The sequence below is a fragment of the Mauremys mutica genome, chromosome 17, assembly GCF_020497125.1.
Source record: "Mauremys mutica isolate MM-2020 ecotype Southern chromosome 17, ASM2049712v1, whole genome shotgun sequence".
Taxonomy (NCBI): Eukaryota; Metazoa; Chordata; order Testudines; family Geoemydidae; genus Mauremys; species Mauremys mutica.
This window is the reverse complement of record NC_059088.1, coordinates 21,673,058-21,698,952: the sequence shown is the minus strand read 5'-3', so window position 1 is coordinate 21,698,952 and position 25,895 is coordinate 21,673,058. Positions and strand designations below refer to the sequence as shown.

Genomic DNA, 25,895 nt, shown 5'->3' with positions numbered 1-25,895 from the left:
GATGCTCCAAGTTGATAGTTCTGTAGGCTTTACAGTCAAATGGTCAATATGTATTGCACTATCCATTCATTCATCTTCTGGTATCTAGACACAGGTAATACTTTGCACTCTCATAGCATCTACTGTCTGAGGATCTCAAAGCGTTCTGCACACAGTAAAACTTAAGGAACAGCTGGGTGAAATAATTTGCCCGAAGTCACAAAGCAAGTCAGTTGCAGAATTGGGAACAGGACCGGGAATCCTTACTCCCAGTCCCTTCTCAGGTAATTCTGCTCTTTTGTCTTAATGGTCTTGTTAATGTCTAGGAAAGCTGAGAGATTTCACCTACTCTGGCTTTATGAGCTGGGCAATGTGCTATTTTTATATTGCTAACTGTGTTCCACATCTACTAATGATAATTGAAGTCAGTGGTTCATGTGGGTGCAAGGGATCTGCCTGTGTGGATCCAGCTGCAGGATCAGGGCCTAAGACTTCAGCTTCCACTTGGTGGAGATAGAAAACTCCAGTAATAAGACTGATTTGTCCTCTGGAAATCTGACTGTGATTTTTAGTAGAAACTCCAGTCCTGTGGTCCTTAGATTGCACTAAATGTAGGTCTCCATGTTTGGAACAGCTAAAGATGAGCCACTCCTGTCAGAGGCATTAGAACAGTCAGAGCAGGGGCCTGGGAGCTTGGTCTACTGGGTTCTCTTCCAAGCTCTTGGACGAACTCTGGGCAAGTCACTTCACCTCTTAATTCCAATATTGATAACTCAGGATATTCTTGTTAAAATAGCGCGCGCACCCCCACACCCCAGCTTTGGAAGGAATATAAAGCTCAAGCTTCAGGCCATAAACAATCGTCTAACTGTTGCGGGGGCTAGGAGGAAACTCCCTTGGGGCAGGCTTCCCTGTAACCAGAGTTCCCTCTTAATTTTTCCCACCAATGCGTGGAATGAATTTTGTTATGTGCACCAATATGGAGGTGATGTGTGACACCTCATCTTCATATTGGTGCACATAGCAAAGTTCATGTGGTATGGGTAGGGCTGAGGGGTTTGGAGTGTGGGAGGGGCCTCAGGGCCGGGACAGAGGATTGGGGTGCAAGGGCTCCGACTGGGAGTGCGGGCTGTCGGGTGGGGATGAAGGGTGTGGAGTGTGGGAGGGGGCTTAGGGCTAGGGCAGAGGGTTGGGGTGCAGGTGTGTGAAGGCTCAGGCTGGGGGTGCAGGCTCTGGGGTGGGGCTGGGAATGAGAGGTTTGGGATGCAGGAGGGTGCTCTGGGGCTACGGCGGGGAGAGATGACTCCCCCCAGCTCTCTGGGCTGTGTTTGGGCCGGGGGAGGGGTGTGGTGGCAGGGCCGGGCCAGGGTGCCCTGGTTGCAGCTTGATCAGGGCTGGGCTGGCCACGTCCCGGCCGCGGCAAGTTCCAAGGCAGGTTTCCTGAGCGCCTGTGTGGCGCTAAGAAGGCTGCCGTGCCTCTGTGCAACTCACAGGGCACTTAGCCCATAACTGCCTGCTGCAGGGTTTCTTCCTCTGCAGCGTTTGGTACTGATCATTGTTGGAGACAGGCTGCTGCTCCAGATAGGAATTGCCAGACCAGATTACACCATTGTACCTTAGGACTTGTCTACACTTGAAAAGCACAGCTGCAGTGTAGACACTATCTATGCTGAGGGGAGGCGTTCTCCAGTCACCGTGGGTAATCCACCTCCCCGAGAGGTGCTGTTCTTCCATTGACGTAGCACAGTGTACACTAGAGTTATTAGTGACGTTGCTCAGGGCTGTGGATTTTTCTCACCCCATGGCAACATAGCTGGGTCGACCTAACTTTGTGTAGAGCAGGCTTTGATTTATCCCTGTTAGAAAGAGGTTGGTGATTAATGTTTGCAAAGTACTTGGCGATGAAAGAGCTAGAGAGAAGCAAATTATTGTTGAAGTGTTTTTGAAAGTAGCAAGTTGATTGAGTTGCTGCTGCAGTTAAAAGTGTTCATGGTGGGTCTCAAACTTTGCCTTCTGAGATGATCTGACTTGTTCATAATTTTGCTTAGTCTGGATATTAAGGTCCCATTTCCAAAGGAGTTGAGCCCCTGCAGCTCTCATTGACCATCGGGGTAGCTGGAGCTGGGATAGCACAGTACCTCTGAAAATCGGACCACAACATTTTTTATTATGGAAAAATTAAGTTTAAAAAAGTCACTGGATTTAATTATTTTCCATCGCAAGTTATAACTGATGGAAAGGGAATGAAGGAAGGATGGTTTTATGGTACAGATCTGTGAGTTGGGAGATGTGGCTTCCTTTGTGATTTTGGCCAGGTTGCCTCCGTTTCTCCACCCCAGCATCAGATCCTTTCTTCAGAGGGGGGTAGGGAAGCTAAATGAATAAAGGGCCCCAATCCTCTGACAAATGCTACAGAAGGACAAACATTAGTAGTTTGCTATTAACAGAGATTTTGGATGCAGAGTTTTTTGTGCAAGGAGTTTGCTGCTAGTCTTTATCCCTCATGTGATTGTGGAGCAGTGATTTATTAGAAGTCATTTCTATCATGTCTTTGATATCATTTGTCTTTGTTCCATGCTGCGTATCCTGCAGAGTAGATCTGTTTTAATCCAGATTTAGGAGTAGTGCCTCGTCCTGGTTGCATGAGCCCCAGACTTGTTACTATTTAAGTAATGCAGAGTTGGCTGAATCAAATCCAGCATAAAATGAAACCTTGCGAAACCGTGAAGAGATGTCAAGCGCTTATAACCCGAGCATTTTTTATGAGTCAGACTGTAGCAGAAACTTCAGCCCACTTGTCAAACTATTTGGAGCTCTGTCCTGATCTGAGGTCCACGTAGTGCATTATTAGTGCAAACTTGCAAAACCAGCTGCTGTGCTTGTGCTGAAATGGATTTGATGAGGTATTTAGTGCTGAGTATCTAAGTGGGATCAAGCCACTGGTGAACAATCTCTTTAGCTGATACTCTGTCTGGCTCCTACAGTAGAGCATAACCCCCCCCCCCACACACACACACACAATTATTGATTGAGAAAAGCAGCTACTGGGCAGGTGAATTAGAGTTTTGGTGTACTGCTTTGATGCATGTGTGGGGTGACCCTATTGATTCAGTGGATTAATTTTACATGGTGTCCACAGATCTATCAACTACAGGTTTCCTTTGACCTTGACCACAAAGGCTCAGAAAGACACATCGACTATGATTCCTATATTAAGGAGTCTCTGAGTACTCATTGACAGTCCATCTTTTACTTTTCCTGTTTTTGCATCATACTCCCTGGAGTGCAGGCTAGTGGTTAGAGCGGGAGACTGGGACTCAGGACTGGCCATTACTGGCTCCACCTGTCTTTCATGGGCACATTCCGTGATTCTTAGTACCACGGAAAACTGTGCTGCACTGTGAATGCTCTTGTTGGGTATTGTGGGAGAATCTGTCCTTCTTTTCTGGGGATTTATAGAGGAAAGGAACAAACCTGGGAATTCACACAATGCAGCTAGTTCCAGATAGCCATGCTCCTCATTTCAGCATCTAGCCTGGACCTTACAAGTGTCATAGCATGGGTCACACTCTGGATAGGACCCCATATTGTAACACCAATTTAGATGCAGGTCAGATACAGAAATGAGGAGGTGACTGCCTGGAACCTACTGGCCGAAGAGTTGATAAATTAAGCCTGTACTTAAGTGCTTCGCTGGATCAGGGCCAGAGGCAGGATCAAGACTCTAATACTAGCCTCCTCTGCCCATTCACAGTATCACCGTTGGTGTGGAAACCCTTTCGTCTGTGCGTCTCCTGGCCCCCAGAATAGCTTCCCTTCATCTCTCCTCCTTGCTGACTTCCCATCTCACATAAAATCTCAACTGAAAAACCATCTTAATCTTGCTTCCTCTGCTATTTATTATTTAAGTTTATTCTTAGGCTTGGAAGGGTTAGAGTTTTATTGGTACGTGTTGATTTCATCGTACGCACGGAAACTGATGGAAAAAATATTTCCATCCATGATGATAGAGATTATTGACAGCTAGGCAGAGTAGGTAAAATGCTGCTTGAGAACTTTGAGAGTTTGATTTAAGGCTATTCACTTTGTATTATTTGATGTGTGATTTTGTGTTTTAACAATTATAAAGCTGAGACTTTTTGAATCTCAGCATCTAAGTAATTGTCTGACCACCCATAATTTCCCCCAACTGTGAACATTTAAATGAATGAAAATTGGGAAAAAATGCTGAAAATTGTTTTGTGAAATTTTGAAAATTTAAATTGATAAAAGTAGGAAAAAATTCTTAAAAATAAATCTCAGTATTATCCTTTGAAATTATGAAAGGATAAAAATTGACTTTTGCCAAATCTACATTTTTTTGAGAGTACAGTTTGTGAGAAAAACAGCACAGAAGATGTTTTGTTGTAGAACAGGGTGCAGCATTAAGGGCAGAGTCTGTCCCTTGAGCATGTCTGGCTTTTGAATGGATGAGACGTGTATATCGTGTTCAGGTTTAATCCAGTTCAGCTAGGTGTGAAAATGGATGGAAATCCATCTGTGTTGATGCCGAGAGAAGAATTTTTCTCCTACTTAAGGAATTTCATACTCGAAAGAGAGAGAGACATTCTCAGATAGGAATAATTTATAATGGTCTTTGTTTAAATGCTGCTTATAGCATTCTGCTACAGCCTCCCTGTGTGTTCTTGGGCTAGTTGCTTCCCTCTGTGCCTCAGTTTCCCACCTTTTAAAGTAAGAATAGCACCTTCGGGGGAAATTGCAAGGATTATTATTTGTAAAGCACTTTGCGATCCACTGAAAAGCGGAGTGACAATGCAGAGTCTCGATATAGTGCAGGCAGAATTGAAAATGAAGTCTTGATTCAGTGTATATTGAAATTGCTTTATTCCCCCTCCTCCTTCCCCGTCCCGATTAGTGTGTTCTGAAAAATATCTGGAGCTGGAATGAGATGCAGTAAATCATGAACGCTGAGGAAAACAAAAAGCAACACTGTGTAATAGAGACCAGATGTCTTATTGACTCTCCATCCAGTATTCCTGTTTCCTTGCCAGTTGTAATGCTACAGTGCTAAGTCTTTATTCAAGGCAAGCAGGACTGGGGTATTTTTTTAAAATGCCATCAATCTGTCCCAGGTCTCCCTAAGCTCTTACAAGGAGTCACAAAAAACAATGGTAAAGTGTTCTGTGGCACCTTATAGACTAACAAACGTATTGGAGCATGAGAAGGTGCCACAGAACTCTTTGCTGCTTTTACAGATCCAGACTAACACGGCTACCACCCTGATACTTGACAAAAAACAATGCACTTCAAGGGCTTTGTTAACATTTTACTGCTTCGTGTATGAAATTCTATATTAATTGGGCACTTTCCTTTCTTTTGTGTTAAATCGCTGACTTCTGTGGAGTTCCACCGGGTAGAAATTGTGGGTGAAGTAGGAACCACAAGAATTCAGTTCAGGTTGCTTTCTAGATTATATTGCTTCATTGTGTGTAGCTAGCTGCTGGGTTTGTTATCCTAATGAGCACAGCGATTTAGAATGGGAGAGCTAAGCTGAGGTCTCAAAGCTGCAAACTGAGGTAAATAGCACACTGTAATATGTTTAACCAACTGTTGAGAGCCACAGAAAAATATAGAGGAGGATGAAGGCAAACAATGCATGCATTCCCTAGTTGGGATGTTATGGAGCATTTAGAGAGGGAGATATTTCTTTGGCTTTCTCCAAACTGTCCCAATTACAGACATATCACTGACTAAACCAGGTGCGAGATGGTTGATCTAGAATAGATTGTGTCCAGGAGATACAGAAATAAGTCAGACAATCCTGGCTTTAAACTTTAGTTCTAAGGACTAAAGAAATGCCCTGCACTGGTTCCAGTGCTAGAACTGCCATGGGGAGGGGATCCAGTAGGCCTGTGTGTTTAATTTGGCTCTCGCGGTTCTCTAATCCAAGCTGAACCCTAGGGTGACCAGACAGCAAGTGTTGAAAATCGGGACGGGGGTGGGGGGTAATAGGAGCCCATATAAGAAAAAGACCCCAAAATTGGGACTGTCCCTATAAAATGAGGACATCTGGTCACCCTACTGAACCCACTGAGTGGTTGCAAGTCTCTCGCCATCTTTCTCCTTTTGTTGTTGATTTAGCACCGCTTATAAGCAGTGCCTTTTGTTGTGTTGTTCCTGAGCAAGCATTGCTTCCCAAAGAGAAGCCTTTTGGGCTGTGTGGGGGTGATAAAGGATTTGGGGAATTGTTCTGGGCTTTGCAGCTGCTGCATTTCGAGATTTACACAGTGGTGGAAGCCACCATGTGCCTTGATGGGAATCTAGATGACATGTATAAAGCTGTTCTAGATGACACACTGGGTGCAGTAGCCCAAGTCATGGAAGCTTTACGGGGGTTTTACAGCTCAGCATTTCAGTGTGATCGTTTTCTTGTCTCTAATGATTCTGGAACATGACATAGGTGTTCTGGGGCGTTTAAATAAATTAAAGATAAAATCTTAAACATTTCTATTTCTAATAGGGTCCACTGAGCATGCACACCTCCAACTTTTATGACCCTTTAACCAGGGACCATCTTATGGTTTAGAGAAGAAGGTGCTGCTGAAAGGGTGTAGAAATTAGACCATGGAGTTGCTTCCTTATCTGGACCTGTTGCTAGCTGGTGTATTTTACTCCCTTCCAGGTCGTCTTTTGGCTGATGTGTTGCAAAGCTGGTACAGAATAATACTTCTTACCCTGCTATGCCTAATACTGGCCCTTGTTATTTTATTTGTAGTACAACGCCCCTCCGTTGCGCTAGATACTGTATGTACGTGTAGTAAGGGACCATACCCGTTCTGGAGTGCAGAATAGACAAGACAGATTTTTGGGCATTAGGGGGAGGGAGATGGAGGGGGACTGAAACACAGGGAGATGAAGTGATTTGCTCAGGGTCACGCAGAGCTGGGAACTGAGCTTAGATCTCCTGAGTCTCAGTCCAGTGTCTTAACCGCATGGCCATGCTTCCTTCCTAGCTTTCGTATACTTAAGTTTAAAAATAAGCTTGTGGGGAAACAGTTGTTTAATTGGATCCCTATAGTATTTTTCCTCTGCAGCCTATCAAGAAACTTGTCCAAAGCATTTCTCTGCATCCAAAAAACCCCAAACCCCCCCCAGAGAGTCTGGGACTATAAAAGCCCTCTGTGATTGTATGTTAGATTGTTACATTAGTCAGGGATGACTGGTTAGCATGGTATAAAAGGTACTTTTGCACTTGGCATGTGGCTGATGATCTAGGGTTGGTCTTTAACAGATGCCACAGCTGATTTTTTTTATTAGTCGGTGTTTGTCATCCCAGTTGGCTTGATGTTAACATTTTAAGGATTCCAGCTTGCAGAGATCCCTTGGAATGGCTTCCCCCTGTCATAGGCAAACGACGATACCTACTTTTGTGCCACAGTCCTAGTCCTTTGTTGAAATATAGAGGAAGAGCTCTCCCTTGTCCATGTATTGATAGTGTTGAGTTTTCATGGGGCAAAGCAGAGCTAATTAAGGAGGGAAAATAACTTTCTTGTGTTTTCCGGATGATTAGGAGCTAATTACCACAAACATTCAAGGCATGTAGGGTAGGCACCAAAGGAAACGGTGCGCACACAGGAAAAGTAACTTACAAATGCTGTGTATGTTACTTCTGTGCAGAAGGGGTGAAAGATGTAGTTACATCGCTTCAAATGGCTAGAAAGATTGATAGGACCTTGCTGAGATTTGATCAAACTTCATTTACCCAGAAGTTAGAACTAAAGCAGTTCTTCTGTTAGAAGAAGAGGAGAAAATCTTCATTTTACAGAAATAGATAAGTTAATGGCTAAGCATCCCTATATTACTTGTATTCAATTCCAGTATTTGAAAAGAAACTTGGATATTTTTGCCGATGAATTCATTCCTCCTCTCTCGTCATGGCAAGCCAAGGACAATAAGAGAGGAATGTAATTATTAGAACTTTACCTAAGTGAGAGAGAGGATGATCTAGTGGTTAGGGTACTAGCCTAGGACTTGGAGACCTGCATTCAAGTCCCTGCTCTGCCCCAAACTTCCTCTGTGACTTTGAGGGGTCACTTAGCTTCTCTGTACCTCAGTTCCTTATCTGTAAAATGAGAAGACTAGTTCTTTCCTACCTTGTGCGTGTTGAGGATAAATGCAGACTGTGAGTCTGAACTCAGATACAAGGGGACCTAATAAGTACCTTAGATAGAAAATCTTCCCAACAGCTGTGGGATGTGAGGAGATATTCCCATTACACAGATGGGGAAATGGAGGTACAGAAAGTTGAAAGGATTCTCCCGATGCTAATGGCGCAGCACTGGATCTATCTTTAATTCCTTAGACTGGGGAAAATCCAGACCGCTATACCCTTTTGAACAGACCCCAAAATCTTTTTATTTACTTACTATTATCATTATAGGTTTTTTCTTTCTTTTTTTTTTTTTTTCATTATTTTCTCTGGAGTTTGGACCTTGACTATATCTTGACCAAGAAATTTGGGCCTTGACAAAAAATAGACTACCTCTGCCTTAGATGTTAAGCTTTGGTTGGACAGTTACAGTAAACAATCTGTCTTAGGAAAACTAACTTAAGGCCCTCTCATTAATTTGTTTCAGGATTATCTTCTGAATCTACAAAGAGCAATGGCCTTTTTCTTAAAGGTGGGTGGGGAAGAAGAAGAATAGATTTTCTGGCAGTATGCAGAAGTAACCATGTGATTGGTTGCCCTCAAGTGGTTTATGTCATAGATTAGCAGATAAACATGGTATTCACTCTTAGAAATAAATAAACCAAGTAATTAAATTAGCAGGGAAGTCTCTTGTCCTAGGCCCTGTGCCCTGCCAGTAAGGATTTTGTAGGCTGTAAATATGTCCGGAGTCCGGAGTCAGACTGGGAATAGAGAGGCTGAAAACTGTTCAGTGAACTCTTTCCACAGTAAATAATTCTACTGAGTTTGGATGTGACTGTGAGGGGGCAGGAAATAGGTATCCTACCAAAATACTTATACATTTGAAAAAGGTGGTGTTACTATATGGTGATTGATAGCTATCTTCTTGTACCGTATAGCAAGGAAAGGAAAGTGGTCAGAACTGCAATAACAAACATTTATTGAAAGGAATGTCTGGTTAAAAAAAGATACTTCCACTTGGCCCTGGGTTTCCTTGTTTCTGGTTGACTGTAGTAGGATATATTGTTGCAGTTATGATTGAGATGACAAAAGTAGGAAGTGTTTCCAACTCTTGGTTTTAGCTTTATTTAAAAAAAAAAGTAATATTAAAAACGTGTGAATTGTAGGAGGCGGGGCATAGGCCAGGCATCTGAATGTGGGGCTTGGAGCAGGAATTCTTCTTCTAATTGTTGTTCTTGCAAGTCACTTAGTCTCAATTTCTCAGCATAATACAGGGATAACACTTACCTACCTCCCAGGAGTGTCAGGCGACTTAACGTTCAAAGTGCTAGGTAAGCGCTAAGTATTAATCTGTCACAAGGGGGAATTAAAATGATAAAAGCTGAGCGGGGAGGGATTTATTACATTCTAGTTATGAACAAAGCGCATTGGATACACCCAGCTGGGCATATAAAGCCATAATCCCATTAATGGCTACGTAACCTTGCAAAATTCCTTTAGTGTGAGGTTAAAAGAGTTTCCTGGTTATTTTCTTTTGCTTTTTGCAAATCAAGGCTTGGCAGAAAGGGCCTTGAGAAGTAGTCTAAAGGCCAAATGTGATCTACTTCAAGATAAGCCTCATTGCTATAAATTGTGCATATACTAGAGGTTTTCCCTATTGTAGTTGCACCAATGGGCGTGCCATCCCTCTGCAGACAAGACCCTAGACAAAAAATGGTCACTCCAGATTGGCTCAACTCTAAATATCTTCTGAGGTACATCTCAAAAAGATGGCACCAACATGCACCTAGCAGGCTCAGCAGCAGGTTAATGGGCAGATGCTCTCTCTCCCCTTCCCAGAATGGTGCCATTGACTATCTTTCCCATTGCTTTCATTTCAGCTTTGAAGTGTGCAGACCTGCCAACTGCTATGGGTGACGCTATTGTAGACGCAGCCCCTGGGACAGCGGTGGATCAGTCATCCGGCCCAGTGCTGCAAGGAAATGGAGGGACTCCTCTCAGTGTCATCAGAGAAGGCGTTGGGGAGTTGGCCGTTATCGACCCTGAGGTGGCGAAGAAAGCCTGTGAAGAGGTCCTGGAGAAGGTCAAGCTGATGCATGGGGTCTCCTCAGACAGTGTGGCTAAATCAGATGATGTCAACGAAACGGAGAGTGCTCCACGGACCAACCTGGAACTAGTCAATGGAGATGTTGGAGATGGCTGTGAAATCAAATGCTTGGACGACCCACCTGGCACGCCTTCCGGGATCCGGGAGGAGGACGAGACCATGGCCAACACAGTGAAAAGCGCCCGGAGGCGGCAGAAGAACAACTCGGCTAAGCAGTCCTGGCTGCTCAGGCTCTTTGAATCCAAACTCTTTGATATCTCCATGGCCATTTCATACTTGTACAATTCAAAAGAGCCGGGGGTACAAGCTTATATTGGAAATAGGTTGTTTTGCTTTAGGAACGAGGAGGTGGACTTCTACCTGCCACAGCTTCTAAACATGTACATCCATATGGATGAAGATGTTGGCGATGCTATCAAACCCTACATTGTGCACCGCTGTCGGCAAAGCATCAACTTTTCCCTCCAGTGTGCCCTGCTCCTGGGTGCCTACTCCTCGGACATGCACATCTCAACTCAGCGACACTCCCGTGGGACCAAGCTGCGGAAGCTCATCCTTTCTGATGAGTTGAAGCCAGCTCACAAAAAGAGGGAGCTGCCGTCTCTGAGCCCGGCGCCCGACATGGGATTGTCACCTTCCAAAAGGACTCACCAGAGGTCCAAGTCAGACGCCACAGCTAGCATCAGCCTGAGCAGCAATTTGAAACGGACCGCCAGCAATCCCAAAGTCGAGAGCGAGGATGAGGTAATGTTGGAGTCTCTCTGTGAAGGGTGTGTCCGCAACAGTATAGGTGCATTTGAGCCTCATCTCATAACTCTTCCTCTGCTAGAGATTTTTATATTAACCAGTGCAAATGGTGTAAATTTCATTTACTTTTTTTCCCCAAGCAAAGCGGCATTATGTGCTGTAGCCATGGCTGGAAAACGTAGAGACTGTTCATGCAGGAAATCTCTTCTGTAATAAAAGAAAATACTTTGCTCTTCTCTAATGCCTTTTCTCTGAGAGTGCTACAGGTGCCTTTACAAAGATAGGTGAGTATCGTTCCCCTGCTTTACTGATGGGGAAGCTAGGAAAGGAAGGATGACCTTATGGGTAAGGTAGTGGGCTGGGATTCAGGAGCTCTGGGTTCAGTTTCTAAGCTACAGATTTCCTGTATGACCTTGGGTAAGTCATTTAATCTTCATCTTAATTTTGCTGTCTGTACGAAGGGAGACAACTGTTTCCTACCTTACAAGGTTCTTGGAAAGGTAAACTTATTGTTTATGAGGTGTTCCAATTCAACAAGAATGGGCCCATATAAGTAGATAGTTAAGGGCATGGTGATTTAGTGCTAGAGTTAAGAATAGAACCCAGGCTCCTATTCCCCAACTCTGAGCCCTAGCCTGCTCCTATTACAGGGAAGTCCCCTGTACATTTAGCAGATATATACAGGAATGCTTTGTGCTTGTTAGTTATAGCTATGGTAGCTGGCCTCATGACCATTGTTCATATGAATGGGTCTCTCAACGATCAGTCTTTTCTCTGATAAATTGGTTAATAAATATGATCAGCACATCTGTAAAATACAGCTGGAGACTAATCCTGGGTTCCTCATTCCCTGAAGTTTTTGTTTTGAATTGGTGCATTAGGGCTTGCTGTTGGTGACCTTGAGAGCTCATCTTGGGAGGAACATTGGTATGAAATTGCAGGCTTGATGCAAAGCACAGAATGAATATTTCAAGCCTCTGCTGAACTTTCATTCCCTGTCTCTGTCATTTGCATCAAGGAAGGAGTTGCAGAGAGATTCAGAACAGAGGGTTGTTAATATCCAAGGTCGGTGGGAATGCATCTGTAGCTGAATGCATCTGGCAGGGGAAGGGAAGGCCCCCAATTTCAGCACAGAGTGGCTGCCCTTCATAGTCACCTCTGAGGAGGATTCCATCGAGGTGTTCAAAAATAATCCTTTGCAAAACAAAACTGCCTGTGTGCAGATAAGCCCAGACAACTCCACCAGGTCTAGTCTCAGTCACTGTCCAAAATGAATGTCTGAAGCAAATGCCTTTGCTTTTGAGAAAAGAGCCGTGGCATTTTTATATTGGCTGACTGTCTTGTTCCACAAATTGCCTGTTGTAACTGGTCCTCCTTTTCCTCCCAGCCATAAAGCAGAGGAAACCCAAACTGTGTTATGTCGCAAGAGTTAGACTGTGTGTGAGGCTATGCCAATTTGCAGTGTCTAGTGTTAATGCAGCTTAATGCTAAGCAGTGCTGAATAAGGACTAAATCAAACTTGCATGTACATTTCTATGTTATACTTCCAGACCTGAATGGTTCTCACAGGCCTTGTGACTGGCTGGGTGACGCGGGTTATTTTTAAGCATGGATTTCATATAGCCTTTGCAACCATATTGTTGCCTCTACTGAGTGCTTTATCTGTTTGCCAGGTACTGTGTTTATTTCTGATGCTTTATTTTGAGCTACATTTCTTACAAAAGGAATCTAGGCCCCCCTACATCCATTTCACAGGTCTGGCAGATAGTCTTTCATAACAAAAGGATAAAGCTGTCCCCTTGGTTTTTGAGGGAGGGAAAGGAGAGGAAAAATCTGGTAATCTGAGCTTTATTACATTGCTTTCAAATGACCTTGATGTTTTCTCCACATGTTCTTTTGGAAACCAAGGTAATGAGGAGTGCAAGTCGTGTCTTTCCAGTGCTACGGTGCTAGTGGGCGAGAGACCAGGGAGTTGAGGTGTAGAGTGCCGATCTGTGAGGTGTGCTCAACAAATTGAGGAGAAGCAGTGCATCACTTCCTCTGTCTTAACTCAAGCAGTTGAAATATTCTCTTGGGGTAGTGAATCATCTAACCAGAAGGGATAATTAAACAGCTGGCAGAGAATTAGGCTTGTTACACCTATACATTACTCCACAGGTTCAAATCACAGCAGGGCTGACTCAGCCCTTGGTCTTTCCAAGACAGATAAAATTTAATCCCGTGCTTTCTCTGGATGTAGGTCTGTTTTTCAAAGGCTCCTCTGAATAATAGACAACCAAGTTCCTCTCTGCTCTGTCTAGACACTAAAGATCTTGTGATTGTTTCTGTAACAGCAGGGAGTTTAGCTGACATCCTTGGCTAATGATCCCCATCCCCTCTGTTATGCAGTCTGTTTTGTGAATGCCAGAGGGGGCCGTGTAATTCTTGTATGTATAGAACTTGTGAAAGTTTTTTTTGTGAGCCTTCAAGAAAGAGGCTCTACAGAAACATGAAGTAATAATGATATCAGCTGAACACAGCCTGGCCGATTAGTGGTTAAAAATGTCCTGTTTTCCCAACCCTGCGAATTCGCATGTCATGAGCCAAGGGGAAGGCACCATGTGGGTAGGGTAAGTGAATGTTTCATGTCCCTGACAGTTCACTGTTTGGTAGAAAACAGCTGGCTGACAGAAAGCAGGACACGTGGAGGTCTCCTTAGCGCATACTGGCTGCAGCTGCTCACATAATGGAAACTGAAGCTTTCATCTATAATTTATGTAAAGCTGCACTGGGAAGAGTTTCTCTTGGCAACTTTTAAAACCTATTTCAGTCCAGAGGCCACGCAAGCCTTTTAAATGGTGTATGGCCATGGAGGAGGACTCAGCTCTCCAGGCTCTTTAAAACCTTTCCCAGCTTCAGAACGTTCAAGAGGCTGGTTAAGATCCTCCGTTTTCTGTTTAAATTCCTATGAAAACAAACTCTCCTGCAGACTGTCAGATGGTTTTAAGAGGCAGCTATTTAATGTTAAGTAATTCTCAGTCACTCCATCTTTGCGCTTGGAGCAGTGTCCGCGTACGGGCCTAAGGTGTCTCTAAACTCCCCCTACTCCCCTGCCATATTCTGGGACTGTGCAGAGCTCTGCCCCATGGGTGCAAGTATGCTCTAACTTATGCTGTGTTTTCCATGGCTCCTGGGAAGATGAGAATAGCTGTAGCGCAGTGCACTCCAACTAGCTCCTCAACATACACTAGGTGCACGGTCCTTCTAGAGCCCTGTGCAGGGGGATCTCGGGGTGTGTTTGGGGGTGTTTCCAGCCTCTTTGTGCCACTAGAACAGCATAGGGCATTAGCATAAATGAGTATCGGGGCCCAGAGGCTCTAACGGCCCCAGTGAATTGCTGCTGTTCTTAAGATTCTGTTTGGAGAATTTGACCAGTACTGAGTGCCTGCAAGCACTGACCAGGTGGATGAGCAGCAGAGGCAGCAAAGTCTCCACCAATAACATGTCACTTCAGCCCTTGCTGACCTCATTTAACTTGGTCATGAACCGTAAGAAATCTACTTTAATCACCCCCCATGAGCGAGTTTCTCTGGCTTTTTTTCTGACTTCTCAAAATTCTTTCTTTTAGAGATTGCAGAACGTGATTATAAAATGAAAACTGGTTTTGGGATTCAGATTAAGAAAGTGGTTACTGGCAAAGATCATGACTGAGCTTTCCTTCAACTCTGATCTTATTGGCGATGCCCTCATCCAAACACCTGGTCCTACACTGGCATCATCCTGCCGGGGACATTCATTAAATATTCAGATTTGCCTCATTTTTAAACCTGTAAAAACCTCAGATGTGACCAGGGATAAAGATTTAAACTTCCATCAATTGGCCTATACTATTCTCAAAATCCTTCTGTAGCACTATAAACTTACACCTGGCTTTACAAACTACAATGCAAGCATGTCATGTATATAAAAAGACAAATTCAGGACAGCAGTTCAGGAGAGAACAGGTGTGGGGGATGGAACCGAGCGCCAGATTTTCGAGAAAAGTAAATCATTCCATTCGCTCTAATCTGGTCTAAGAGAATGTTTAAACTAAAAACAATGGGAATAGACTAACTTCAGCACTAGCAAAAAGCCTGTAGGAATCAGGAAGAACTGAAACAGTGGGATAATTAATGATCTTGTGGTTTGAATAAGGATGAATCTATAATTCAAAGATTATTATTGCCCCACCATCCTTGTTTATGGACCCTTAAATGAGACACACGTTCATACTGCTTCTGGTTTACTCAGGCCTCTGTCGGTACCTTCAGTTCTGGATTAAGCTAGTCCAGTTTAAAGCAGGCGTTAATACTTTTTTATTTTAAATGCATTCCTTTTAGAACATAATCAGGCGGGATGTTAGTACAATCCGATCAGTTGCCAAGCAGTCTGGTGCCAGCATGCTTCACAGGTCTGGCTAGCGCAGGTTGAATGAGAGACTGGGGTAGAGAGCACTTCTGGAGCTCAGAGGCATGGTGCTACAACCCAATTGGTAAACAAGTATGTAGGAGTTAGCACAGTAACACTAGAGATAAGTTACCTTGATTTTTATGGTGAGAGAATTGGGTTTCTTTACATCGCTGTAATAAATCACCATTTCTGTCCGTCTTTGGGATACAAAAGCACTTCCTGTTTCTCATCTTAAGTGCAAGTCTCTGCCCCCTAATGGCTTCCTTACAGATGAATGCCATAGTATCTTGTGAGCATGTCAAATTGGGCTAGGAGGCCATGATGGAAAGCAGATGGGTTCTTTTGCTCCCTGGAATATAAACCACATATCCTGTTAATTGTCAGTCATCAAGAAATCCTGTAACTAGATCTTTATTCCCTCTCTCTTCCCTTGCACCCCATCCCCGCAAAAAAGATTTTAGGTTCTTGAAAATATTAGATTTTATTAAAATATTCTTTCCACTAATGTTGAACAATCATGAAATGGTTTTGAGGTGCCTTCTAAACTAGAAGGTTGGGAATTTTCCAGCACTGTGACTTCTTCATGCCTCTTTGCTGTTTAACCAGAACTGTCTCTTCCTTGTGAGAAAGTTCTGCTTTCAGGTGTTCATTTAAATATACATGCTTGTTTCACTTTGGGCCAGTTTGAGCTCTGGTGTAGTACATGCAGCTCCCGTTGAAGTCTGTGGAATTATGCCAGGGATGAATTTGGCCTTTCATGTGCTGCTACCTGAAACTGTAGCATTTTATTACTGCATACAGCTCTTTCAGTTAAGATCTTCTTGTTCCAGATGTCACGTCATGCTGCATAACCTCAGTAATAACCATACATGAGGTGCATTATTTCAAGTGCTCTTGCTTGTGTTTCTTTTTAATTCTTGCCAGGTTGTGCAGTCAAAACTGAACCTCATGACAAGTTTTAATGGTACATGTTTTATCCTGTATTTGTTTTCCTTCAACATGTGTGTGGGCTTTTGTAGCAAAAAGCTGCAAGGCTGAAATGAGTAGCATTGTCACTTTGAATCCTTCTGGCTCAGGGAACAGACTGGGTTGCTGTTGTCTTCTCCGTTCTTGGAATCTTTTCCTCGACTTTCCCTATCAAGGTATTTCTGATGCTTTCACCACCACCATGGGGACGCTGGGTTAGGGTGACCAGATAACAAGAACAAAATATCGGGACACATTGGAGGGGGGAGGAGCTGAAGCATGCCAAAAAAAAAAAAAAAAGCCGGAGTGCAAAATATCGGGACAAATGGCCTCCCAACCATACATTGCTCAGGACACAGGACAAACAACTACATATTGGGACAGTCCTGATTTTATTGGAACGTCTGGTCACCCTGCTCTGGGTTTGTCTGCTCACCAGCTCAAATGAGCATCCAGCACTGTCTGTATTTGGACACTGGTTACAGTTACTTGGTGACCTTAATTTTCCACCTGAAGAAATTGAGACCTGGACACATGAGAACTTGCTGTAACTTGATTCAGAAGCAGAAACAGAAGGCAGTGGACTACTGTCCAGTGCTCCATTCATAGAAAATAGTCTGAAATGCCATTGTTGGGCACATGCCACCTACGAAATGTCTGAGAACATCCTGTAACATGACAGGATTCCTACAATCTTCCCAGTGAAGAAGCCATACGATACAGATGCCCTACAATTTCAGAGATGTTGCTGTTATCTATCTCTTCACAATGTAGGTCTCTGTTAAAGTTTTCCATTGAGCATTGGCTACAAAAATTCGGCTTGAACAGCATTCATGCACCAGAGATGGATTCTCTGCTCCTTTTGCTTCATGGGACTCTTCTTTCCTCACTCCTCTCCTTTGTCATGGTCATCACTGTCCTTCCTGTCACTTGAGTTTGCAGCCGTGATGTCTTTTTCTTCCTTTACATCATGTCCAGAATTCCTCCCTTCCCCTTTATCCCTGCTGGAAATCGGAGGTGCCAAGGTGGGGCCAGGAAGCAATGTGACACGCTCTCCACAAACTGTGAACCTACTAACCAGTTCTCGGTGCCAAATGATGATTTATTGATGGGCAAATTGTCCACGGTCTACAGCACCTATAAATCGGCCTTGTAAAATTCTACTTGCTGAGGATGAATAACTGTCTTTGACGGAAAAATTATATATTGTCGTCATAAAGATTTGGCAAGTAAATTTTGTGCCTGGGATGGAAAATGATCCCTGGGAGTTTTGTTAGCACTGGAGCACACTGTTGATAGTGGAAAGAAATCTGTTTCTTTTGCATCACCTTATTTGCTGACAAGATAATTTCAGTCTATATCGAACACCATTTGGATACCATGCTTGCTTTTTCAGCCATGGCAATGGTTCTCAGAAACTCCAAGTCACAATTTAGGTCTAATATATTTAAGGACCCCTTCCCTCCTTTTTTCTCAGTTGAAACATAAGGGATCAGTGTCTCGCAGTCTTTTCTGGCTCTGCAACCTTTGTACAGGGAGATCTGCGTGCTCCATTTCTGGGAGAAGAGTTGCTGTGGTGACAACTCTGGGAATGATGTCACCATGGTGGGGCAGGGTAAAGAGAGGCCATTGCTTGCTGACACACTGAATGTGTCAAATTAACCGGGGGGGGGGGGGAGAGTAAGATCACGTCACCAAGCAGAGTTTCCCCTGAGTAGCAACAAGGTGGATTTGGCAAGTCTGTTGGTAAAACTAGTCTGCACAAAGAGTTCTGGCCAGAGCTGACTGGAGTGAAAGTTATGACTCTGTTTCTTAGGAATTTCTAGCCTTTTGTACAAGGGTTTAGTGTTGTGTTGCAAACAGCTATTACTGTTTGCAAGTGGAAACCAGCACGTCTCATGTCAGTTGATTAAATTTCAATAATATTGACCCCAGTTACGGCTTTTTATTTTTTTGGGAGGTGGGAAGGTTAAATTTAAAGTGAAGGAAGTCGTCTCATCTGCTGATGAGTTTCATTTCTTGGCTTTGTTTAAATAAAGAAAACAAGTTTTGTTTTCTCAAATCCCCTCCATAAGTCTAATAGGATTTACTGTAAAGATGGAGACCATTTTCCTGAGTGTCCTTAGAAATGGGGTTTGTTGCAAAAGTAAAAAATGCTTCCCTTACAATATGTAAACATGTCCGCATCAGTTTCCTCGTGAACTTCTGTGTAGCTAGAGCTGGCGAATACTTTGTGAATAGTATCAGTGGTAGTGCTACATTAACCAGTTCCATAGCTGATGTCCTGCAGGTCCAGCCTGCTACTCTACAATATTTTGGTATAGGAGGCAATGGTAGGGCTCAACTTTTGGGGATCTGCACTCTGTGCTCGAAGAGCAGGGGCTGACAATGCTGTGCAGACAGTCCTCGTTTTCAGCACCTCCTAATATTTCTACTTATCATTTATATATCATCTTTGTACTTTGAAAACGCCGTACATACATTAAGCCATACAGCTCCCCTCTGAGGTAGGTAGTAAATGGACTCCATCTCTCAACAACTGTGCAAGTTCTCTTGATTTTTGCCAGTCCAGGGTCCCAACACAGCTCCGCCAATGCTCTTCAGTTTTGAGTTTGCAGCATCCACTTGGATTAAAGTTCCGATCTTCCACGTTAGCTCTTCTGGTGTCCCACAATCCTGACCCTCTGCAACCCTCTTCCATTCCAGTCTTCTCTCTAAGCTCCCAGCCCTTCCAGTGCACTTCACTCCTGATTTTCGCTAAGCTCTTTGAGAGATGGACATTTCTTTTTGTTCTGAGTTTGTGCAACGGCTAGTACAGTTGAATCCTGGGCCCCCCTGCAATACAAGTAAAAAATCTGTGTATATCTCACCACTGAACTGTGATACTTCAAACTGAGCAGTGTTTCTTTGGAGGGGAGAGATGTGGACATAAGTCACTAAGAACCTAGTTACTTCTTTCAAAGATGAGTTCATACAGGGTCTTTTTTTTGGAACAACAGTATGTTTTAATAAAAAAAATAACTTGGGCCTTGTCTAAAGTTACTAAGCAGTATTTTGTCTTCAGTATCATGTGACATAATGAGAGAGCGCTTGTGATGAAGGACAGTGCTGCACTTTGTTAGGCTATGCAAAAAAGAGATCCAACTGAAATTCCTCCTAGAATCTTTGTCATGGAGAATAGCAGCAAAGTAATCTTTCTGTATGGCTCATTCACTCCCTCGTGCCTGTCCCTCCTCCTCCTGCCACCCACACGATTCTAAAAACTAGAGAGGAAAAGGATTCTGATTTTTTATTCTAATTTTTTCATTCTAATTCAGTAAATTAAAACCATCTAATCTAAATGGAAATTTTGTCGTTAACTACAGACCTGCCCAAGCTCTTATTATGAATTAGGAGTTGATAGTTCCTGGGTCCTCACAGAATCTGCTCCTAATTTAGTTTGCTGCACATAAAACAGAATGTTTATTGGAGCTGGTTCAACTAGTAAGGTAAAAATTTTAAGTAGAAAACTGCTAATTGAATAATAGTTGAGAATCTAGGCTGGCTGCCAAGGAAAAGTATTGAAAACCAGATCTTTTAAATGCCAGCTTCTCTGCAGCTGGTTAGAAACATTTCAGCTTGGTATGGCAAAGTAGCTCAGAGCTTTGGAATAATACCAGTTTGAAACTAAATGTGAAGGCATTGATAACGGTGTCTTAAGCAATATTTTAAGTGGTGCTAGAGCGTTGTGTAAATACAAATCTCTCTGTACTTCATATAAAAATTAATCCTCTAGAAGTATTCTGAATCTAAAACCTGCTTTTTATTAGTTGTAAACATTCTCTTCCTTTCCCCCCACCTTGCTGTCCTAGCATCCAGGATCTGGTTCCACATCCCCTTTTAAAACAAAAGGACATTAGTTTTGCAATGCATTATAAAAGTAACATGGAGCTAGTACAACAATAAAGGTTATATGAACAGTAAGGAAAGGGGAGGAAGTGTGCCTTGGTGTTACGGTCCAGGAGACAGGCATGGGCAACAGAACTCAGTTCTGTTCTGCTAGTGTCCATGTGACCCTGGACAGGTCACTCAGCTGCTCTGTGCCTCAGTTCCCCATCTGTAAATTGGGGACGCACTTGGGGCCATGCCATGCACTTGGTTGGAGCCTCTGGGCACTACCATAATACAAATAATAATGGTCAGATGGCCACTTGTGCTAGAAGTACCTCTAGGGGTATCAAGTAAGATGACTTGGATACCTTGATTACGTAGTGCACAGTTATACATGTTGAGATCCTTGCAGGAAGGATTCTTGAGAAGTGAAAGTGACTTTTAAATGAAACCAGGCATGTCTAGCTTTGTAAATTTTACAAAGATCACTTAAATTATTTTTCACTATCATGATGAGCTGTGTTCATTGGGTAGAAAACTTGTGCTGAGCATTATTCTTAAATGTTGCAATGCTCTACAGGTGAGAGCCTGATGCTATAAAATCATAAGCAGTTCATTAAAAATAAACCTAGAATTTGATTTTGAGTCTCTCCTTGGTGCAGAGAGAAATACGTGGTGAAAATAAACAGGCAAAAGGCACTTGTAATGAATGGTCAAAGGCTGCAAGCGTCCATGAATGTGCTATGAAACTTCAGATTTTTATGAGAAAGTCCAGAGAATTTAATGTTCAAGGCTTCTTGTTGCCCTGGTGACAAATGTGGATATTTACCAATGGTTCACAGGTGTCACATCTATACCTCTGAGTTGCTAGGGAGAGGAGTTGGCTTTTGGCCTGCTTTGAACACACTCATTTTCCCGCTGTTTTGTTTTCTAAAGCAATTACTTGGCAGGCTACCTGAAGGTAGGCTGGCAGCACATTAGCACAAACAAGGGGAAACTGACTGATACCGAACTGAAGCACCAAGTAGTAACGCTTTCACTGGTGGCTGAGCCTGGCGATCCGTGAAGGGCAGAGAATTTCCCCTGCCTTTCTGTGATGCCCCAAATGTGTCTGCCCTGCTAGAACCCACCATCCGGGAATGAACACACAACTGGGACATCAGATACAACTGTCAGTTCTGGTTTGGGTGCTTGCAATCTCGGTGCCCCTTTGTGTCCGGAGGATGCACCCAGGTAGAGCTGAGAATGTTGTGAGGATGGGATATTTTCCTGCTAAGGTGCTGCTGAGCTGTAGGTGCCTCTTGTGAGCTTGTTTCACCTGTGTGATAAACCAGAGAGGTGAGAGTGAAATCACTGAGATACATCATTGAAGGTTGTTCCTGGATTCCTCCTCTCATCTCCCAAGGTTCCCAGTGACTGTGGTAGAGGAAGTGCTGCTGATCTCCTCCATACATGTTGATTTGGTTTGTGTGCGTTCAGGCTTTGTGGCAATGTTCACACCATTTTATTGTTGGTTTGGAATTACTAAGAGGGTTTAGGCCAGTACCCTGCTTTTACTTCCTTCCATCTCATGTTCAGAGCCCTCTAGAACTGGAGAAGCAAATTCTACCATTTCCTTCCTGTTAAACACAGCTGAGAACATTAAAATTGAATGAGGATAGGTGCTAAGATGTTCTGAGCTTCTCAGGGTCATGCCTAAAGCTTGTAAGGTTAGCAAAAAGCTATGCACTGAATTCCACAGCAGGTTTGGTTATCTGCTGTTTCTGTCCAGATGCACTAGATCCCCTCCCTATACCTGTGGTGCTTTGAATAAGGTCACAGCTTTGTCTCATTTCTAATGACACAAGCTAACCCTTCCATGATCATTTAGCCAGCCAAATGACCCATCAGCCATACCCTTCTATGCCTTTTGTTCATCAGTGTAGTCACTTCCTCCTTGACTTTCCATTTGATTGTTACATATTAATGCAACATCATGATAAATTTTTGCCATGTGTGACACCATCAACTGATACTTGTCCAGCTCCATAGATAATTCGTGCTACAGGAATCCCGTACTGCTCTCATTTCCGTGGCTACCATAACATCGTGCCTTGGGGTTTTCAGCCTCCACGCTAGTTTGGGAAGCAGAACCAGATCTTACTGGTGGCCTTGTAAACATATTTACTAACCCCTCCTCTGGAGGGGAGGATGAATCTGTTGGTTTGTGCGTTTGCATATTTGACTCAGGCAGTCCTGTGGTTTATGTAGTCTGCTTGTCATACCAACATGAGCTGCAGAGATGTTCAGTGAAGGGCAATGGCTTAATTAAAAATAAAATGGAAACTGAGCCTTTGAGGAAGTTGACTTGGACTATGCAGTAGCTGTTCCTTCCCTGAACTAGCATTGGCTCATGTTTCTGTAAGATGTTGCAAACATCTGTTGCATCAGTAAATAAGTCAAATTACGCCACAGTCCAGGAGTGAAGAGACTGACTTGCTGCTCCATTCTGCACCGTGGCATGGCCTTGTAAGAGCAGTGATTGAAGTCAGTGGATTGTATGACCTTTGTAACCCTGACTTGGGTCAAATAACTGTGGCCAAGAAATAAGGTTCAGTTGTATCTTACCATCACTCCCTTTTTATTACCCTGCCTAAGTGTTGGCTCTTACTAACTTCCCACTCATGGACTATGCTCTGCCAACTCTGCCTTACCAAACCTGTCCCCTCCCACTTGTGACGCTGTGCCTCCTTTTGTCATGCTGCTCCCCTGTGTTTGGAAGAGAGCCCATTCTAGTACTCCAAGCAAGACTTGTTCTTCTCCTTCAAGCCTCTCCTAAATCTTCATCTCTTCTGGTAACCTTTCCATATCTAACAGTTCAACCTCATATCATTTATCCATTCATTAAGCTCTCATTACACTTTCAAATATTTTTTAAAAATCTTGCAGCTAACAGAACACAAGCCAAGTAAGGTGCAGCCACTCTGCTTATATGTAGTATCCATTCCCTTTCTGCCTTGTTTTGGCTATGTAGACTATAAACTCTTTGAAGCAGGAAACTTGCTCTGTTATTTGTAAGAAAAATGAAGCCCACACTATACATAAGATTTGTAAAGACTCCATGACCCACAGATTTATATAAACAGGGCCCACATTGATTTGAGTTTCTTTCTGTCTATACACGTATGTTTAATAGAAGCAGGAAATTGGCTGATAGATAATCTAGACACTGTGCTGTCAGTACACCTTGTAAACTGGCTTTGCCACAAAACCAAAGGGAGAAATGTCTATCTAGTTTGCTTTTTAGAAGCACCGATTTGCCTGGATAGTTTAATCAAGGCAGCAGGTAGTAACTGACGTATTGAATTCTGCCGGTGTGAGGTAATACTTTTATTAGTATCATAGTTCAGTCAAAGCTAATAGAACCTGCTGATTTGTAGAGCACAGGAATTTGCTCATTTCTTCAAGTGAATCCACTCTTAATTGCTTTCCTAGATAAGCATTAAATGGAATTGCCCTTTATTTCTATCAAATTCTTACATCCTCTCCGAAGTTCATTAAATTAAATGAGTTGGATCAGATTCTCCGTGAATGTGCCTGTCTGAATAGGTGTGCTTCGTTTAGTGTGTGCTGGAATCCTGGAGGAATCCACAGGTTTCTAATCCTGAGTACCAAGAGAATTGAGTTTCTTTCCTCCTTATGCAATCTTGGGCATCCTTTTTTTTTCCAGTCAGACTGGTTGAGTTTCCCTTCAGAGTTAGGAGATGTCTACCTGGGAAAGTTATACTTGTATAAACCAAGGTGTCAATTTAAACAGAAAGTTATACTGCTGTAACTGCCCATATTCTTACTCCAGAATAAAAGTCTCTCTTTTTTGTTTGTTTATTTTATGCCTCTTTTTGGAAGGGGTTTAACATAAACCAAACAAGCGACTCTTATTCTGGAATAAGAGCTATAGCAGTTTAGTTATACCGGTATAATTAAACCGGTATAACTGGTAAAACTTTTCTGTGTAGATGAGCCCTAAATTATGTCCCTCCATCAAAAGGAAGCTGCCGGAATTTGTTAGAATTGCTGTTATTGCTAGATAGTTACTAAATAAGAGTCAGATGTGGTTTGTAATTATCCAATTATCAGATTTTTTTTTCCAAGTTGCTTTAAGGTGAACTTTTTAATTTAACAGTTTGTATAAAAACACCTGTTAAGTTATAGTAAAATGTTTTAGTCAAAGTATAGATTTTGTTTGAGCTTTAAAAAGCCAGCTGAGGGATTTACCCACGTAACGCCCCTTTGAAATTAGTGGGAGTTGTGTGTTTAAATCCTATTCAGAGGTTGAGGTTTCCAAAGCTGTCTTTCTTTAAAACAGCTTTGAAAAGTGCTAATTTTAAATGGTTTCCAGTGAGATCTAAACGTCTGGTCCTAGAATGTTGTGTGAGGCTGTCAAGAGGAAGATTCCTGTTGGCTTTTTATTACATTTCAAATGTACTTTAAAAACAATGGGATTGATGCTCATATACCCTAAAGCGCCTTTACACTGCCACAGTGGCGTTAAAAAGGCTTTAGGATGGATGGGGAATCAGGCTCATTGCTTTTAATGACTTAAGGTAACATTTTCAAAAGCGTCTAAATGATTTAGCAGCCTAACCCATTTTCCAAAATGATTCAGTCACTCTGAAAGTCAGTGGGACTTGCAGTTTGTAAGCAGGAGTAGTTACTAACATCTTGTAGATTACACTGTAGTTTTCATTCTTTGAGTGAGGAAATGGGGTAACTTGTAAGCCCTGTAATACAATCCCAGCTGCTGTTGGCATGGGACAGAAGAGGCTGAATGGGAATTGAGTTTGGATCTCTGGAGTGCCGGACGGCTTTTTCTTTCCTCTGTCTTTTACCCAGACGTTTCTGAAACTCCACAATTCACCCTCTGAGTGTGTCTGTCTGTAGTTGGCATATTTGCTTCAGTTTATATTTGGTTTAAAAAAATATCACTTCTATTTAATTTTTGCCGGGATTAAGCCAGTATCGCCTTTTTGCCTTTGACGAGAAAAATTCCACTGACTCAACCATATTATAATTTTCATTCTCTTTGTTGACTCATCCAGACTCTGTCTGTGTGTCTCAGCCTGGGTCACAGTTGCTGGAGCTGGCCCATTGTGTGACTAGAAGGAGTCCAGTGTTAAACCCTGCAACAAAGGTTATCACTGTAATGTGGAAGAAATGCACTTTATGGCCACAGCCCGTGAACAGTCAGTTATTCATACTCCAGCCTGCTTAGTACAGCAGAAATATCTCATTCATATATAATTAAAGTCATTGTGCAGTTCAGTCAATATTGGTTTTCAAATTGGTAATGTATTTAAATTGTGGGGAACAAACATTAGGGCTGCTTTACTGCAAAGGAACTGTGGACCTAATCCTATGAGGTATGGGTGCATTGGTCCTAATGGGGTCAAAGGATGTTCAGTGCCTTGCAGAATTGGGCAAAGCACATTCTGCAGCTTTGCTTTAGAGGTAGAGATCCCATCCTTCTGCTCAAAAGCCTGAAAGCCAAGTGTAGTGTACGCTCTCCTTCCCCCCACCCCCTGAATACCCAGTCTAGCAATTCCTGGTTTTCTGCTTATAAATGGTTATTGGAGACATTTTTTCAGTAGGAGGTGAGGTATCTTGCTTTGT

The 25,895-nt window shown here is 42.9% G+C and overlaps 1 protein-coding gene across 5 annotated transcripts in view; it reads left to right on the top strand.

The window, feature by feature from the left end:
• The window catches only part of PI4KB (phosphatidylinositol 4-kinase beta), a 56,259-nt gene that overhangs the window by 3,863 nt on the left and 26,501 nt on the right, over positions 1 to 25,895 (top strand). For all 5 annotated transcript variants that reach the window (XM_044991039.1, XM_044991040.1, XM_044991037.1 and 2 more), the window contains exon 3: positions 10,009 to 10,979. In XM_044991039.1, coding sequence (XP_044846974.1) covers positions 10,038 to 10,979 — 942 coding nt within the window. In that variant the 5' untranslated portion in view covers positions 10,009 to 10,037. The remainder of the gene's footprint in view (positions 1 to 10,008; positions 10,980 to 25,895) is intronic.